The 18,907-nt window shown below is 40.2% G+C and overlaps 1 protein-coding gene across 9 annotated transcripts in view; it reads right to left on the bottom strand.

The window, feature by feature from the left end:
- Positions 1-796: 796 nt before the first annotated feature.
- Positions 797-18,907, bottom strand: part of ep400 (E1A binding protein p400) — a 122,161-nt gene continuing 104,050 nt past the window's right edge. For all 9 annotated transcript variants that reach the window (XM_060931259.1, XM_060931258.1, XM_060931255.1 and 6 more), the window contains 7 exons: positions 18,324-18,466; positions 16,746-16,934; positions 14,398-14,569; positions 14,010-14,131; positions 10,364-10,519; positions 4,888-4,941; positions 797-2,664 (listed from right to left, as the gene is read on the bottom strand). In XM_060931259.1, the coding sequence (XP_060787242.1) occupies positions 2,314-2,664; positions 4,888-4,941; positions 10,364-10,519; positions 14,010-14,131; positions 14,398-14,569; positions 16,746-16,934; positions 18,324-18,466 (1,187 nt within the window). In that variant the 3' untranslated portion in view covers positions 797-2,313. The remainder of the gene's footprint in view (positions 2,665-4,887; positions 4,942-10,363; positions 10,520-14,009; positions 14,132-14,397; positions 14,570-16,745; positions 16,935-18,323; positions 18,467-18,907) is intronic.

Raw genomic sequence — 18,907 nt, forward strand, 5'->3', positions numbered from 1 at the left:
GAAGGTCCGGGTTCGAGCCCCATGGCCGGCGAGGGCCTTTCTGTGCGGAGTTTGCATGTTCTCCCCGTGTCCGCGTGGGTTTCCTCCGGGTGCTCCGGTTTCCCCCACAGTCCAAAGACATGCAGGTTAGGTTAACTGGTGACTCTAAATTGACCGTAGGTGTGAATGTGAGTGTGAATGGTTGTCTGTGTCTATGTGTCAGCCCTGTGATGACCTGGCGACTTGTCCAGGGTGTACCCCGCCTTTCGCCCATAGTCAGCTGGGATAGGCTCCAGCTTGCCTGCGACCCTGTAGAACAGGATAAAGCGGCTAGAGATAATGAGATGAGATGAGATGGGTTTAATGATTCTGGTGCCATTTTGTTGGCTGGTGCTGTATTTTTCTCTCAATCTGTGTGAGAAGTTAGCGATTGTGTGCCATACTGATGTTACATGGGGACATTATGAAAACATCATAAGTACACCAGCAATAATAAAAAGAAAAAAATATTCAGGTTTCCATTTTAGCTCCACCCCCCCCCCCCCCCCCCAAAAGAGCAAGAGCTTCTTTTCTCGCTCATCGCTTTTCAGCGACTTTCAATAATAAGAAACCCCTTCGTAAAAAGTATCATAGATGGCAAACGCTCAAACGGAAAAAAAGTCATAATAATGAGGACGAGAACGAGGAAACCGCGTTGTTTTGGAGCAAAATTTAAAAATAGCATGCAAGGTTTATTTCAGTCGCTTTTATGAAGGGCGCCAATACTTCTGGAGACCACCGTATATTCGGAATCTCCAAATAAGAAACGAACGCGCCGTGTTGGTATAAAAACAACACTTTATATAGAGTTGGAAAAAAAAATCCAATGAAAACACAACTGCTTTACAGTTACAAATGTCTTCCCTTCTGTTATTTACACATTTGTTCCTCAGAATGAATAAAAAAAGGACATATATATATGAAAGATGAAGGAAATCCGAAACATTACAGACACATCAAGACAATTTTACAGTGCAGCTGATACAGAATTTAAAAAAAAAAAAAAAAAGAAAAAAAAAAACCCAAAGAGAAAAATGTCATTTGCACTCCGACTGTTGCTGATCAGAGATATTATGAGCAGTTTATTATGAAACGTCCAGTGACTGGTTAAATCTAACATCCTCACGCACGACGACCGGAGACGCACCAATCCCGTCGTTTCTATTTTAAATACAAGACTAGACCAGTATGCGGTACGGACATATTTGAAATGTGCTTTCTAACTATTTGTAGGGTATGAAACGGCTACGAGATCAATTTTAGTGTAAAGATGGATGGTCGCAACATCGACGGAGGTCTTTCAGTCTGCCATGATGATTCGTTTTCTCGATATTTCTTGCGAACCACTGTCTGAAACTTGATCAACTCTATCCATGTCGCAACTTTTTTTGCGTGAACACTTTTTTTTGTTTTTAAATCACCCTGTACATACTATAAGATATCTCGTGACTGGACTGGAGTATGTAGCTATCTCCGCTTTGGACTGGTGCGTCTCTAGTAAACAACATGACAATCGCACGTTTACGACACATCTAACAAACAACTCACTAAAGAAACGATGAGCGGGAGCATCCGTAACACCAAATTTCCGAATACAGATTTAAACCTGGCTCGCTCATGAACCTGATACCAAAACGCAGCCGGATCGCCGCGCTGTCCAAAGACTGCTAATTCTACATCCTGAACGGGATGTTCACGCGCTACTAGTCTTCACTGGCCACGACTAAAGAGGACGTTCGGCTATACGAAGTGCACAAACACACAAAAATTTTTTAAACCAAGTCCTGGGACTTTAACTGCGCACACAACTGATTCTGAGTCATCTGATCAGCCCATCATCATCATCATCATCATCATCATCAAAACCTTACGTGGATGTTAAAGGTGGGCAACGTGTCAGGAATAAACCTTCTATCCAATCGGATGAGAGTATTTAATGTGGAAAAGCCGAATCAATGTTACCGGCGAACATCCAATCAGCTACTTGTTACAATTTGAGTGATCCCCCTCCCCCAAGCAGGCTCTGTATAATTATCAGGACGTCTAGAATTGGCGCAAAAAACGAGAACGAACTGCTCACCCCAATGGTCTTCAGAAATACTTCGCATTTTCGTTCGTTTTTTTCTTCCGAGGATAATAAACGTGTAACGTTAACGGGTGTATAAACAAAGAAAGGTGGGCGTGGTTGGAAAAAAACAAGCATTTTACAGCATAAGAATCCTGTAAAACAACTCCACACTGTGGAGTGTGTGTGTGTGTGTGTGTGTGTGTGTGTGTGTGTGTGTGTGTGTGTTTTTAGCTGCCTCCGCTGGGTTTGGCGGGCGTTTTGGTGCGCATGGTGGCTCCTGCGCGTGCATTTCCTTTGCCCGGTTGAGGCTGTGGTGTTCCAGGCTGCTGTACTGATGTGTCGGCTGCAGGGGTCACTGCAGAGCTCTGCTGCTGGGCGGGGCTTTGAGGAGCTGGGACCGGGATCTGAGGGGAGGAGGCGGAGGTTGCTGAAGTAACCACCTGCTGTTGCGGCTGTTGGAGGAGTTTCTGATGGACAACCTGCACGGCAGAGGCGGAGCCTGCGGGAATCATCTGCACCTGAGGAGACGATCCGGCTGCGGCAGCTGCCTGGGTCAGAGTCACTGTCTGAGGCTGGGCCTGGACACACACACACACACACACACACACACACACACACACACACATACACAATACCAGAAGTGAAAATCTCCTCTGATTAACAAACTACGATCAAATACATTGCTTCTTCTTCTTCTTTTGGCTGCTCCTGATTAGGGGTCGCCACAGCGCATCTTTCGTCTCCATTGCTCCCTGTCTTCCGCATCCTTCTCTACCACTTTCATGTATCTCCTCTTTGGTCTTCCTCGTTTTGGTGTGCCTGGCAGCTCCATCCTCAACGTTCTCCTTCCAACATGCTCTGCATCTCTTCTCAGGATGCGCCCGTACCATCTCCGTCTCATCTCTCTTAGCTTCATTCCCAAGCTCTCCACATGTGCTGTCCCTCATCCTGTCCAACCTCCCATCGCAAACCTCAACTCCGCCACCTCCAACTTTGCCTCCTGTCTCTTCATTAAGGGTATGGTCTCCAATCCGTGCATCATGGCTGGTCTCACTACTGTCTTATACATCTTACCTTTCACTTTTGCTGGGACTTTCCTGTCACAAATAACTCCTGAAATCCTTCTCCAGCTGCTCCATCCTGCCTGCACTCTCTTTCTCACCTCACTATCAAATACATTACTAATGCACGTTAATCATGTTTAAAGATAAATCATAGCAAGAAAGGACAGGAATGGACACACGGGCATTATTGAGGTTTTTCACCCACATGACCAAGTCATGTGATGCATCGTTAGGCTGCCATTTTGGACGTCACGGTTCGAATCAGTTTGAATGCGAGGAAGGCGACAAACGAAAAACATAAAAGAAAAAGGAGCGAGATGCAGAAAACACCTTCACTATCCAGCGACGTAGGGCATTTACAGGGCGAGCAGAGGGAGAGGTATTTGCAAAAATTGAGGTTAGCAGGCTTAGAGAACGACGTTTACCTGCTTCCACCAGGATTGTTGACTGACGTACGGAAGTACACCAAGCCCTCGTCTTTACCTGACTTCAGCCCACATGATCTGTGTCGTTAAAAACCCATCGCCATACACAGGTATTGATCTGAAAGCGTATACGAGTTTGGATGCCTACAAATATTTTGTGTCAGGCTGGGTAACATGCCTACATCAGCGGGTCGTCCCTGGAGCCGGTGGTCGCCATCTTATTACAGCTAAGGTTTGTTCACATTTTCATTTACTTCCGGTCCTCAGGATAAACACAATGTTATTAAATGTCATTGAAATAACTTCTTAGTCTGTTGAGACATGGCCCGTTATAAATTTGCTGTTACCAGGCAATGACCAAGAACTGTATTATTAGGGTCGGTGTCTGTGTTGTAGCAGTGTACTAGCAGCTAGCTGTTAGCACTAGCTAATGTCAACAACATAGTAGCTAGTATGTTACTGTAGCAATGTTTACGTTCAGTCATTTGGATGACTGTTAAAACCTTTCAGTCTCAAGTTTTTCCTTTACTGGATTTACTAGTTTACTGTAATTATGATCCGGCAGCTATTTACACCGGATCCAGTGTAAATAGCTGCCGGAGCGCGCTCCGGCTTGCTCCCCCTCAAATTAAGCAGCGCGCTCCGGCTTGCTCCCGGAGCACTCTGGGAGCAAGCCGGAGCGCGCTGCTTAATTTGAGGGGGAGCAAGCCGGAGCGTGCTCCGGAACCTCGGCCGGAGCACTCCAGGAGCAAGCCGGAGCGCGCTGCTTAATTTGAGGGGGAGCAAGCCAGAGCGCGCTCCGGCAGCTATTTACACTGGATACGGTGTAAATAGCTGCCGGATCGTAATTACAGTAAACTAGTAAATACAGTAAAGGAAAAACTTGAGACTGAAAGGTTTTAACAGTCATCCAAATGACTGAACGTAAACATTGCTACAGTAACATACTAGCTACTATGTTGTTGACATTAGCTAGCTTGACCTTCAAAATGGCGGACACCGGGGCGTCACGTGACCCTGTGACGTCAGGTGAAAAACCTCAATTGTACCTTATAGTGTAAAAACCGGCTTTACACTCATCAAAACATTACCTGAAATGCAGTATGGTGAACCCAATTAAAACTGGTGAATTTGATCATTTGCAAACATAAAAACCCATGAGAACCCCTGGTGTACACGCTTAATGATTTATCTTTTCAGAGAAAATACATCGTCACAGAGACGGACATGATGAGACGTTCTGAAGGCGTAAATCTTATGCATCTTCATGCAGTAAAAAATAATAAGTGAGACATCACTTGCTCACTCTTACCTGCTGGGGTGAGGATACTATCTGCTGTTGCACTATCTGAGGAAGTTTAGTGACCTACAAGCAGAGGAGAGGCAGGAACTAAACCATGAAGCAGGGGAAGCACAAACACACTCAAATCTACGCAAAACCCACACGCTCGACACGTGCTGTATTGTTGTGTTAGAGTTAATATTAGTAATATTATGTGACTTACTTGTGTGTGTATATGTATATACGGGTAAGGGTTGTTTTACAATCAGGGTACAAAGTTTGTGTCATGGGGTACAAAATTCAAATTGATTCAAACTGGTTCAGTTTTTAAGTGAAGGACAAGTTAAAGAACAGATTTCAGGTCATTTTTTGACATGTGTATGGTAATTTTGTGTAATCTGCTGTAAGATAAAGAAGATGAAGTGTAGCTTTAAGCAGGGATGGGAGAAACAAATGAAGTGATTCTCGGAGAGGACTTTTTTTTGACAATTCAGAATCCACTACTTCCATAGTGCTTTTAAATAGAAGGCTGTAAGCTTTGTGTTAGTTGTCTCTAATATTTATGTCCCAATATCTTGACCACATTTTAGGATGAAAATAATCATTTTAGATACATGTTATTTTATATTGAAAAATTAGCTGTCTCGGAGAGGAGTTTTTTTTGACACAATTACATACTAATTTGATCAAAATAGTCTGAAAACTTACTGGCATTCAACATTAAAACTTAAAGTGCCATTCCACCATTGGATGTATTCTTTGGCATAAAATAGAATACATTTTATGACAACATGACTAGACAGAGAAATCTTTTAGCTTCAAAATGATATATCAAACATAATTTTTTGACAACGACAAGTATATTAATTTTGCGACCAAAGTCCTCTACCCTTTTAATTTCCGCACGTGATGTCATCGGCAGGTTCCCCTTCTTGTGTACCACGTGTCAGTCTATTTTTAGACCAAGAAACCCCCAAAGTGAGAGAGTCATTTCTCCTCGTATATGGGGGCCAAAAAAATTGCGAAAAATTTTGAGTTAATCTTTCAGTTAGCTAGATTTATTGGCATTAGCTAGATTTATTGGTGTTATTTTTATCGCGTTCTATCCGCCATTGCTGATAATATGTGCCATGTCACACATCACGTGGTACACAAGAAGGGGAACCTGCCGATGACATCACGCGTGGAAATTAAAAGGGTAGGTGACTTAGGTCGCAAAACTAATATACTTGTCGTTGTCAAAAAATTATGTTTGATATATCATTTTGAAGCTAAAAGATTTCTCTATCTAGTGATACCATTTATATATGTTGTCAAAATATATTGTATTTTATGCCAAAGAATACATCCAATGGTGGAATGGCACTTTAACTATGTTTCCAATGATATGGAACCAAATATTTGTTTTATGGTATAAAGAATGATTTAAGTGCATCCCTTTTGGAGCTACCTGTGGTCAAAAAAGCACTTTTGCTAAATGACACGAGTAATTTTGCTAAATATGACACATATTGCCATACATTCACCAAAAATAACGGTATCACCAAATTTTTTTTTTTTGCATGGTAAATAGAGCTATCACAGGGCTACAATAAACAACCAAGTTTATTTAGTCAAGCCTTTTGATATTGAAGATAGTAAGTGTTAAATGTGATTTTTAGCTTGCGTACCCTGATTGTAAAACAACCTATATATATATCATTATAGCTAGCTGCATCCTGAATACCCACTTACAGTGCTGAGCATAAATGAGTGCACCCCCTTTGAAAAGTAACATTTTAAACAATATCTCAATGAACACAAACAATTTCCAAAATGCTGACAAGTTTAATATAACATCTGTTTAACTTATAACGGGAAAGTAAGGTTAATAATATAACTTGGATTACACATTTTTCAGTTTTACTCAAATTAGGGTGGTGCAAAAATGAGTGCACCCCACAACAAAAACTACTACATCTAGTACTTTGTATGGCCTCCATGATTTTTAATGACAGCACCAAGTCTTCTAGGCATGGGATGAACAAGTTGGCGACATTTTGCAACTTCAATCTTTTTCCATTCTTCAACAACGACCTCTTTTAGTGACTGGATGCTGGATGGAGAGTGATGCTCAACTCGTCTCTTCAGAATTCCCCATAGGTGTTCGATTGGGTTCAGATCAGGAGACGTACTTGGCCACTGAATCACTTTCACCCTGTTCTTCTTCAGAAACCCAACAGTGGCCTGAGATGTGTGTTTAGTCATGCTGGAAAAGTGCACGACGACCAAGGGCACGGAGTGATGGTAGCATCTTCTCTTTCAGTATGGAGCAATACGTCTGAATTCATGATGCCATCAGTGAAATGCAGCTCCCCGACACCAGCAGCACTCATGCAGCCCCACATAAGGACACTGCCACCACCATGTTTCACTGTAGGCACCAGGCAGTTTTCTTTGTATTCCTCACCTTTGCGACGCCATACAGTTTTGAAGCCATCGGTTCCAAAAACATTTATCTTGGTCTCATCACTCCAGAGTATAGAGTCCCAGTAGTCTTCATCTTTGTCAGCATGGGCCCTGGCAAACTCTAGGCGGGCTTTTTCGTGCCTGGGCTTTAGGAGAGGCTTCTTTCGTGGACGGCATCCATGTGTGCCATTCCTCTGCAGCGGGAAATAGTCACCCCAGTTTGGCTTTCTACTTCTTTAGATAACTGCAGTGAACTTGCATGCCGATTTTCTTCAACCCTTCTCATCAGAAGACGCTCCTGTCGAGGTGTTAACTTCCGTGGACGACCTGGACGTCTCTGTGAGATGGTTGCAGTTCCAGCTTTCTTAAATTTTTGTCCCACTTTTGCTACAGTATTCTGACTGATAAGTAAACCTTTGCTGATCTTCTTGTAGCCTTCACCTTTGTGGTGGAAAGAAATTATTTTCTTTCTCAGGTCTTGTGTCATTTCTCTTCCATGTGGTGCCATTGCTGACGGCATGAAACGGGAAGGGGTTTTCTTTAAGTAACACCTTTTATAGTCAACTGTCTGCTGGACACCTGTGTAATGACTAATTAGACTCACCTGTGATTGTATTCTTGCTAAATTAGACGTTTGTAGTCTACAATTTAGCTTTGCTCCAGAGACTGTCAGTGGGGTGTACTCATTTTTGCACCACCCTAATTTGAGTAAAACTGAAAAATGTGTAATCTAAGTTATATTATTAACCTTACTTTCCCGTTATAAGTTAAACAGATGTTATATTAAACTTGTCAGCATTTTGGAAATTGTTTGTGTTCATTGAGATATTGTTTAAAATGTTACTTTTCAAACGGGGTGCACTCATTTACGCTCAGCACTGTATAACCAAAGGATGTGCACTACATAGGGCGTAAAATAACACTTCTACAACCTATATAGTGCACTTCACTGAGACATTTTGGAGTGATCCAATTCCAGTGTGTTAGCTGCCCTTTCAGGCAACTACAACTGATATCAATACTGCTATGACTTCTTGTAGTTTTCGAAACTATCTTAAAATCACTCACCTCTAACGATACAAATAATTGAAATTTAAATGAAAAACAAACAAAAGCAGTGTGTTTGTTAACTTGGCTAGCTGTCTAACATAACAAGCGTCCGTTTAATGCTAACCAGTTAACAAGGACGCGTTATCCTAACGGGCTTCATGGGCAGCTAGCCTGGGCCCGCCCATCCTAAGTGTGACTCAACACGAGGGCCTGTTGCGAGCTTAGTCTGGCAAGGCAAGCTATCTCCAGCTCTTCCAAGCTCCCGAAAAATCGGGAGCCAATCAACTTTGAGCATCTCCAACGGCCCTGGGTAGAGGCGTGTTCAAGGCAGTGACGTAGTAGAACTGCGACCGGAAGCCATAGATTGTTTACAGAATCTATTCCGGAAGCGCTTCATTCACTAGAAACATTACGAACATGGAGCAGCGGCAAGCCTTTGATACAGCGGTAGATGCTGTATTGAAAGCATTCAACGGGAAGTTCTCATTGAAAACGGAGCAAAGAGCAGCCCTGGAGGTATTTATCTTCTTCCTGTTACTCAAGCGGTTTCCGTCGCGTCACATACGTCAGAGGAAAGAGTGATGTGATTGGTTTAAGCTTCGTCACAGCCTTTTCTGGCTTCGACCAGTAGCAAACTGAGGCATTTCAGGGAGGCGGGTCAACCACGCCTTTGGGAAACGGTTGGGCTTAATATCTTTGCCAGACCAAATGCTCGCAGAGCTTTGAAGTCGCGTAAGCCAGACTAATGGGCAGCTGCCCAGGGCCTCAGCCACTAGGGGGCCTCGGAGGTAGCGAGAACGGAAAATATGAAATGATATTTTCAGAAATTTTGATCATATTGATAACATTTTTGATGCATTTCGCCACCTGTAAGGAAGCCCACCTTGTCCTGTCGCATAAATCACCCGTCATTGTCAATATGATCACTGTCCACCATGTCTTCACACGCTACGCCAGCTTGAGTTCAATGATTTAATTAATGACTTCGCTTTCCAGAAAAGTAGGAAAGTGCCCTTGTAAGTTGACCCATGGCTGTCAAACTGAACGTGCAAAGCTGTGCCACTGCTGTTTGGGACATTACGTGTGTGAAAGGATGAAATGTTTCACATAGCCCAACATTTTGAGATTTATTTCTGAGAAGCAAGATATTTTTCTTTCTTTGTTATCGCTCTTTGTTTTCACAAGTTAAAAGTCGCCTGCATTCCAAAATGAAAACGAACGGTTATATACCGAATGAATGTTCTTGTTCTGAATACTAAAGAAACTGTTGTAGGCCTAGGTTATGTTCTTGACATGTTGTTCATTGACTCACTCATTCAAAGGCTTCTTGAGGCTAAACTTTCGTTAACCGGACTTGTTAACCGCGATGTCTGATGGATTTTTTCACCACGCAGTTGCCTATTTCACCATTGCTTTTTCTCGATTAAATAGGTGTTGATGGATATAAAGTTTTATCGTTCAATAGTATTTCTAATTGTGCCACTGTCATTATTTAAGTTTCTGTGTCTAGTTAGACAGGCACGTCTGAGGGGTGAATTTGCTGAGCGCAGTTGACAACAGGCGGGGGTGGGGCCTTGGGGGGGGGTGTCTACCCAGGGCCTCGGCAAGGGTTAACGCGGCCCTGCCAGTTAGCAAGCTTTAAGCTAACCTGCTCTGAAGCTAAGCCAGACAGCTTACTTCATTTCAAAAAACCAAAAAAAGCCTGAATTATGATAATTGCATAGTATGTGAATGTATTTGAATAAATATTTTATATTGTCACTGTCAGAGCAAATATTATATGTAGCAAACTCTACTGGGTTTCTATTCTATTTCATAATGGTTAGAGAAACAGCTTTGGGACCAAAAGGTCGCCGGTTCGATTCCCTGGACCAGCAGGAATGGCTGAAGTGCCCTTGAGCAAGGCACCTCACCCCCAACTGCTCTCCCCAGGCTGCTCTGGATAAGAGCTAAATGGCGTTAATATAATGTAATGTGATATAATCTGTGTGTGTGTGTGTGTGTGTACCTGTATCTGCTGTGCGGTGGCAGGTTTCTGGGGCTGGGCAGCGATAGAAGTGGTGAAGAACTGAGTCTTAATGCCCTGCTGCAGCTGTGTGGTGGTTGTGTACGTTACCTTCTGCGGGCCCTGACCTGCCGCCTGAGCTGCCTGCTGAGTGGCCAACTGTATTACACAGACCAAAAAAAAAATAGATTAAAATGATTAAATCTGCACAATGAAATGTCATGTCATGTCTTACACAGTGCTAAACAATGCTGGGATTACAGTTGCGTATCATGCAGAGATCTGTAACTTTCCAGAAAAAAAGAATCATGATAGCAGTCGAAAAGGATGAGTATTTTTGTTATTACACTATTCAAGATATCTAAGCATCATGATGGTAAGAATGTAATACAACCCCGATTCCAAGAAAGTTGGGACAAAGTACAAATTGTAAATAAAAACGGAATGCAATAATTTACAAATCTCAGAAACCGATACTGTATTCACAATAGAACATAGACAACATATCAAATGTTGAAAGTGAGACATTTTGAAATTTCATGCCAAATATTGGCTCATTTGAAATTTCATGACAGCAACACATCTCAAAAAAGTTGGGACGGGGCAATAAGAGGCTGGAAAAGTTAAAGGTACAAAAAAGGAACAGCTGGAGGAACAAATTGCAACTCATTAGGTCAATTGGCAATAGGTCATTAACATGACTGGGTATAAAAAGAGCATCTTGGAGTGGCAGCGGCTCTCAGAAGTAAAGATGGGAAGAGGATCACCAATCCCCCTAATTCTGCGCCGACAAATAGTGGAGCAATATCAGAAAGGAGTTCGACAGTGTAAAATTGCAAAGAGTTTGAACATATCATCATCTACAGTGCATAATATCATCAAAAGATTCAGAGAATCTGGAAGAATCTCTGTGCGTAAGGGTCAAGGCCGGAAAACCATACTGGGTGCCCGTGATCTTCGGGCCCTTAGACGGCACTGCATCACATACAGGCATGCTTCTGTATTGGAAATCACAAAATGGGCTCAGGAATATTTCCAGAGAACATTATCTGTGAACACAATTCACCGTGCCATCCGCCGTTGCCAGCTAAAACTCTATAGTTCAAAGAAGAAGCCGTATCTAAACGTGATCCAGAAGCGCAGACGTCTTCTCTGGGCCAAGGCTCATTTAAAATGGACTGTGGCAAAGAGGAAAACTGTTCTGTGGTCAGACGAATCAAAATTTGAAGTTCTTTATGGAAATCAGGGACGCCGTGTCATTCGGACTAAAGAGGAGAAGGACGACCCGAGTTGTTCTCAGCGCTCAGTTCAGAAGCCTGCATCTCTGATGGTATGGGGTTGCATTAGTGCGTGTGGCATGGGCAGCTTACACATCTGGAAAGACACCATCAATGCTGAAAGGTATATCAGGGATCCCAGACGTCCGCTATTTAGCGGAATTCCGCTATTTTTCTAGCCAAAGTGTTTGTTTTTTTTAAATCTCTTGTATATCCGTTAAAAATATGTTTAAGTAAAATGACCAGCAGAATACGTTCTGATTTGGTTTGCTTGTTTAGCGATGTTTTCGTCGGCTTCGTTTGTTCTCGTTATCGTTCAGGAACACTCGGAAGTTAAATTGATGTAAATACCACGAGACTGTACGTGATAGAACGAGAAAACAATATGGCTGCGCCCATTTGCTAGAAAACACGTTTTAACTCCGTTTGTGCTTTTGTGGCAGCGGGGGCGTGGTCAAGCATCGGTCTGTGACAGGAGGGCGGAGTCAGGGAAGGTAAGTGGCAGAATCACTACACCTGTCGTTAATTAATGTTTGTGTGTCTTCCCAGTGACCGCGCCCCATTTAAGGAGAGACAGCGCGAGAGCAGAGGGAGCTCTCTCCACAACTAGACGACTGATGTGTGTGCGAGAGTGTAGATATAAGCTGAAAAGCTGAATAAAAACGAGTTTTGTGAACTCAGTTCTGTCCTGCCGTCCTTCTGTGCTCGATTCCGGATTTCAGCACCACTGTGACAGTTCGTGTAGGTGGGTGGAGCACAGAAGGATGGCAGGACAGAACTGAGTTCACAAAACTCGCTTTTATTCAGCTTTTCAGCGTATATCTGCACTCGCGCACACACATCAGTCGTCTAGTTGTGGAGAGAGCTCCCTCTGCTCTCGCTCTCTCTCCTTCAATAGGGCGCGGTCACTGGGAAGACACACAAACACATTAATTAACGGCAGGTGTAGTGATTCTGCCACTTACCTTCCCTGACTCCGCCCTCCTGTCACAGACCGATGCTTGACCACGCCCCCGCTGCCACAGCGTTGAACTTAATTCAGAGCACTGCAGGAACATCAGAAAAAGCAGAAGGAAAGATCAGAAACAAAAGCAGAGAAAACTGGAGGAAAGACAGAATGCACCCCAGAAAAGAGCATTAAATTCCTCTGTAGCGAAACCTTTCAAAAAGAGAGGTTTAAATCAAATATCTCCAATATTTGCTGTACATATGTATATATCTAATATTACTGAACCATTGATTTCTGCTCATATTTATGATTTTTGAAAAATGAATGTGGCTCATATTAGACTCGTATTGACTAACTCGAAACAAAAAATAAACAAACAATGAGATGAACTATGGATACTATTGTTATAACAAAATCAGTGGAATATTTAGGCAAGTATATTCTTCAAAGCTACATTTTCGTAATTTTTTTGCCACTTATGTCATTGATTACAAAATATGGCACCAAATAGATACACATTGTTAAATTCTGTTGCTTTTCTATGTTAAAGCGATGTAAAAAATGTGTTCTGTAGCATCTTTAAATGTTAAAATCTCAACAGCTTCAGGGGGCTTCGCCCTCTGTACCCCCCCGCAAGGGGCTTGCAGCCTCCTTGACCCCTGCTGATAGTTTCTTACATTCCTCTATTTTTTTCAATTACTGCTGGGATCCCTGGTATATCCAGGTTCTAGAGCAACATATGCTCCCATCCAGACGACATCTCTTTCAGGGAAGACCTTGCATTTTCCAACATGACAATGCCAAACCACATACTGCATCAATTACAGCATCATGGCTGCGTAGAAGAAGGGTCCGAGTACTGAACTGGCCAGCCTGCAGTCCAGATCTTTCACCCATTGAAAACATTTGGCGCATCATAAAACGGAAGATACGAAAAAAAAGACCTAAGACAGTTGAGCAACTAGAATCCTACATTAGACAAGAATGGGTTAACATTCCTATCCCTAAACTTGAGCAACTTGTCTCCTCAGTCCCCAGACGTTTACAGACTGTTGTAAAGAGAAAAGGGGATGTCTCACAGTGGGAAACATGGCCTTGTCCCAACTTTTTTGAGATGTGTTGTTGTCATGAAATTTAAAATCACCTAATTTTTCTCTTTAAATGATACATTTTCTCAGTTTAAACATTTGATATGTCATCGATGTTCTATTCTGAATAAAATATGGAATTTTGAAACTTCCACATCATTGCATTCCGTTTTTATTTACAATTTGTACTTTGTCCCAACTTTTTTGGAATCGGGGTTGTATGTTCATTGGTAGATAAATTATTATTATTTTTTAAATGAGCCAAAACAGGTATAGACCACTTAGACAAAATTTTATTTAATTTTTTTAAAAGTGTGTGTTTGTTTCTGCGTTACCTTCTGCTGCACTGCAGCCTGAGTCTGTTGTGGTTGTGCTGCTTTCTGTTGTGCTGCTGCCTGCTGCTGCTTTTGCCGCTGCAACAACTGCTGAACCTGGAACTGACTTACCATAGTCCCAACTGATCTCACACACACACACACACACACACACAGAGAGAAAGAGAACAGTCCTAAAACAATACTTGGTCATATTATTCAAATTCAAACACAATTCTTTTTAAGTGTAAAAAGTGGAAATCAAGGTCCGTCAATTTGCATACAATGATGAACATTTCTAACAGAACGCACTACCCATTTTTTTTTTTTACGTGATTTTATAGTGTGCGCACCCATATCAGTGTGAGATGCTCGACATGTTTCATGCGCTTCATTTACATGTTATTACCTGGCTTTGGGGTCTGTCCGATGGTTACATTGATTCCGGTGATGGGTAGGGTGGTGACTCCGGTGGACGACACTACAGTTGGTACAGACACCACTGGAGGAGGTTTGGTCAGCGTCACCTGGGCCGTCTGACCCGCTTGCGCTGGGACGGTACCTGTAGCCGGGACTCGGGCCTGATACGCGAACAAGAGCGTGAGACGTTAGAGCTTTATGAAGCTTTTACATGCCGCTTATACAGAGCTGCTTATCAGTGTTTGATATGACTGTTGCCATGGTTAGATCTAGGAAACTGATTTTCTTTCACTGGAACACATTTTTTTATTTCCTCATATAGCCATGTCAGGTCTTCCTGTTTTCAGAATAGAGCTGTTTGAGCAAAACATAACAGTATAGCATAAAGCTAAAACAGAGCTATTTATTAGATTAGATTATAATGTACAAATGTAATAAATAATGGTACAAAGCGAGAAATAATCTATTGCCAAAAAATATACAAGGAATGTTTAGTGAGAGAGAGAGGGGGGGATATAATCTAAGGGGAGACCTAAATTTTAAAAAACTAAAGGTTCGAACAAATATGAAAAACGTGCGTATCGAGCTGTGGGGTGAATTTATGGAACAGACTGGAGACAGAAATAAAACAAAGTGCAAATATAAATCTGTTTAAAAAAAAGGTACAAAAAATATTTTTAAACAAGTATATAGAAGAGGAAGTATGTTAGCGGAGGATGATGAGGGTGTTATATTAGATTGTTATATTAGAACTAACTTAGTATATGGTATATATTTATTTATGGGGATAGTTTATATATTCATATTTACAGGGATAGGTATGTAGTAGATATTTATTTTTGTAATTATATATTTATATAGATGTTTATGAAGTGTATATATATATGGTATGTAGTATATATTTATTTTTGTAATTAAATATTTATATAGATATTTATGAAGTGTATATATATGGTATGTAGTATATATTTTTGTAATTATACATTTATATAGATATTTATGAAGTGTATATATATATATATATATATATATATATATATATATATATATATATATGGTATGTAGTATATATTTATTTTTGTAATTAAATATTTATATAGATATTTATGAAGTGTATATATATGGTATGTAGTATATATTTATTTTTGTTATTAAACATTTATATAGATATTTATGAAGTGTATATATATATGGTATGTAGTATATATTTTTGTAATTATACATTTATATAGATATTTATGAAGTGTATATATATATATATATATATATATATATATATATATATTATATATATATATATATGGTATGTAGTATATATTTATTTTTGTAATTATATATTTATTTTTGTAATTAAATATTTATATAGATATTTATGAAGTGTATATATATGGTATGTAGTATATATTTATTTTTGTAATTATATATTTATATAGATATTTATGAAGTGTATGTGTATATATATATATATATATATATATATATATATATATATATGGTATGTAGTATATATTTATTTTTGTAATTATATATTTATATAGATATTTATGAAGTGTATATATATGGTATGTAGTGTATATTTATTTTTGTAATTAAATATTTATATAGATATTTATGAAGTGTATATGGTATGTAGTATATATTTTTGTAATTATATATTTATATAGATATTTATGAAGTGTATATATATATATATATATATATATATATATATATATATATATATATGGTATGTAGTATATATTTATTTTTGTAATTATATATTTATATAGATATTCATGAAGTGTATATATGGTATATATTTTTATAGCTGTATTAATGTAGTTTGGATTTCGGGGTAGTTAAAAAGGGGTGGGAAATTAAAAAAGTATTGTACTTCTTCCCACTCCTTTTTCGAACAATGTGCGGTGTTTTGTAATGTCTTAGCTCTTTATGTTATTTTATTTATTTTTTTTACATTTCTTGTTTTCCTTCTTTTGTATGTACAAATAGTTACATACATTTTTTATACATGTTCGAAATAAAAAATAAATTAATTCATTCATTCAAATAAAAAAATTAATTCATTCAATTCAGATTGTGAAGGAAAAAAAGATTAATTGTTGCTATAAATCTTGGACTTGAAGCACTTCTCCGAATGGAAGGGTTGATGACACTGATGGAGATGCATCTCCCTGGTGAAAGTGAGACAAGGCTGAGAGCAAAAAAAAAAAAAAAAAAGCTCCAACTGCACCAGGACTTCAAACTTAAGTGAGGATTGTGTTATTTCAAAACGGTTGGAGATTCAACAGCTCCAGGTCCTGATGTTTATCAGTCGCAGGTGTGAGATAGGGAGCTCACCAGTCTGGCCACCTGCAGGTTAGGGGCAGTGGTCCCAGTGAGCACGGCTCCAGCTCTGGGCACAGCGGCCACTGCAGTAAGCTGTGTACCGGGCTGGGGTGTCGGTGCGGCCTGGACTTGCTGGGTCTGCTGGGTAACTGCCGACTGCTGGCCCTGAGCAGCCACGACCTGCAGCTTCTGCTTGTGCATCTTCAACAGAAAAGCACACACACACACATACATTACTGTACACTTCTAAACTTAAATCTATCCTGAATCTTAATTAAGCCTAGCACTAATAAATCAATCATCTTATTTATATTACACTTCTATGCAAATGTGAACGCAAGTTCTGCTTACTGATATCACATAACGAATAGATTAACCATGCGCTTTAACAAAGTATAACAGCGTTATCCGTTAGGGTGCATCAGTTGCCGTCACTTTCATAAAATCTGATGCGTTTTTGTTTGGGTGTTCCTTTTCACCAATAAAGACATCCTGTAAAATTTTTTGACCATATTCAAAAGTCTAATGGTGGCACCATGAGGTTCATTTTTTTTTTTTTGCCAAAAAATGCTTATTTTATGTTTTCGCGTAAGGTTTGAATCACAATGTTGGACTCCATTTATTGATTTCTTGTGAGCCAGAGATCATGTTAAGAACCTTTGCAAGGGATTGAGAAGCATTAATGTGATTCAGAATACATTTGTATTGTTTAAAAGTAGTTGAACAATGATTCAATGAACAGCTAAAACTCAAACTGTGCTTGATAATATATTTAGAATATGGACTAAAAATGTGTATCTAAGATATTTGGTATACTCTATAAGGTGCCATAATGTTTCATGAAAAGTGATCGAAATTGTCATAAAAGTCATAAAATAGCAGCTTTTTCCATAACTTTGAGCTCCTGGTGCCACCATTAAACTTTTGAATTTTGTCAAAATATTTCACCCAGTGTGTTTTCTTACCAAAAGGAACATAAAAACAAAAATGCATCATGATCGGAGGAACTTTTCATTTTTAGGGGGCAACTGATGCACCCTATTATCCGTATACAGTCAAGATCACTGGTTCTCATGCTATAACTCCAAGATTTTCTCATGGGAAAATAATTAACCACGGTAGATCACTTCCTGTGTGATCAACGTGTGTTAAAATTCCATATTACCTTGGAACAAATTTTCCCATTTTATAACAATCCTGCCTCTCGCAAAATGAGAAACGGATATGAAACACATACTCGCGCTGTCGATGAAAAACAAAACAAGCCATTCATACAGATTATATTTAACTTTTTGGCTCTGAGGGACGTGTGCCATTACAGGACGCTAATCTATGTATACAATTCGTAGACAGACAGAAATTGGCATGCAGCCTGTGAGCTTCATCGAGAGGCGCTGACTAAACATTAACCGTGCAAAATACAAAGCAGCCATTCAGCAAATCTCTGCCAGCATCAGACTTCCTGCATCAATAAAAAAACCACATGAGTTACAGACCTCCAGCAAGTAGCGCAAATGCAGTGTCAGCAACTTGCTCGATTGCAGCTACAAGACAGGTGTGTGTAGGAATGTGTGTGCGTGTGTACGGTACCTGTTGTGGTTTGTTCACGGCTTTGATCTGAGGAGAACCAGCCTGTTGCTGCTGCTGCGGCTGCTGTTGGAGCTGCTGCTGTTGCTGCCTGAGGATCTGTAGTTGAGCCTGGGTGATCTGCTTCCCCTGGGGCAACTGCATCCCTGTTTAAGGGGAGACACAAAGAGGGGGGAAGAAAAATAAATAAATAAATAAATAAATATATATAGTACAAACCGTAACCGGCAAAATCAGAAATAATTAGTGCTGTTGAACCAAAGTTTTAACTTTTTACAATAAGACCACATAATACTTTGGACTCCATAAAGAAAAAAACGTGTAGGAGCAGGGCTCGACATTAAGGACCGCCCGACTGCCCGGGACAAGTGAAACATGCATTCGGGCAAGTCGGATATGTCAGGCAAGTTGGAATGAGCATATATTACAAACTAGCACCACAAAAATTAGGCTTTTTGATCTTTTATTTCAGTTCCTATCCGCCCACCCTGCTGTTGCAGTATGGTACTGTACGCGTACTGTTTACAGACCCCTTTTGCATGACGTCACGCATCACATGATAATTACAGCTGGGGTCAGACAGACAC

This window comes from Neoarius graeffei, chromosome 10, assembly GCF_027579695.1.
Source record: "Neoarius graeffei isolate fNeoGra1 chromosome 10, fNeoGra1.pri, whole genome shotgun sequence".
NCBI lineage: Eukaryota > Metazoa > Chordata > Actinopteri > Siluriformes > Ariidae > Neoarius > Neoarius graeffei.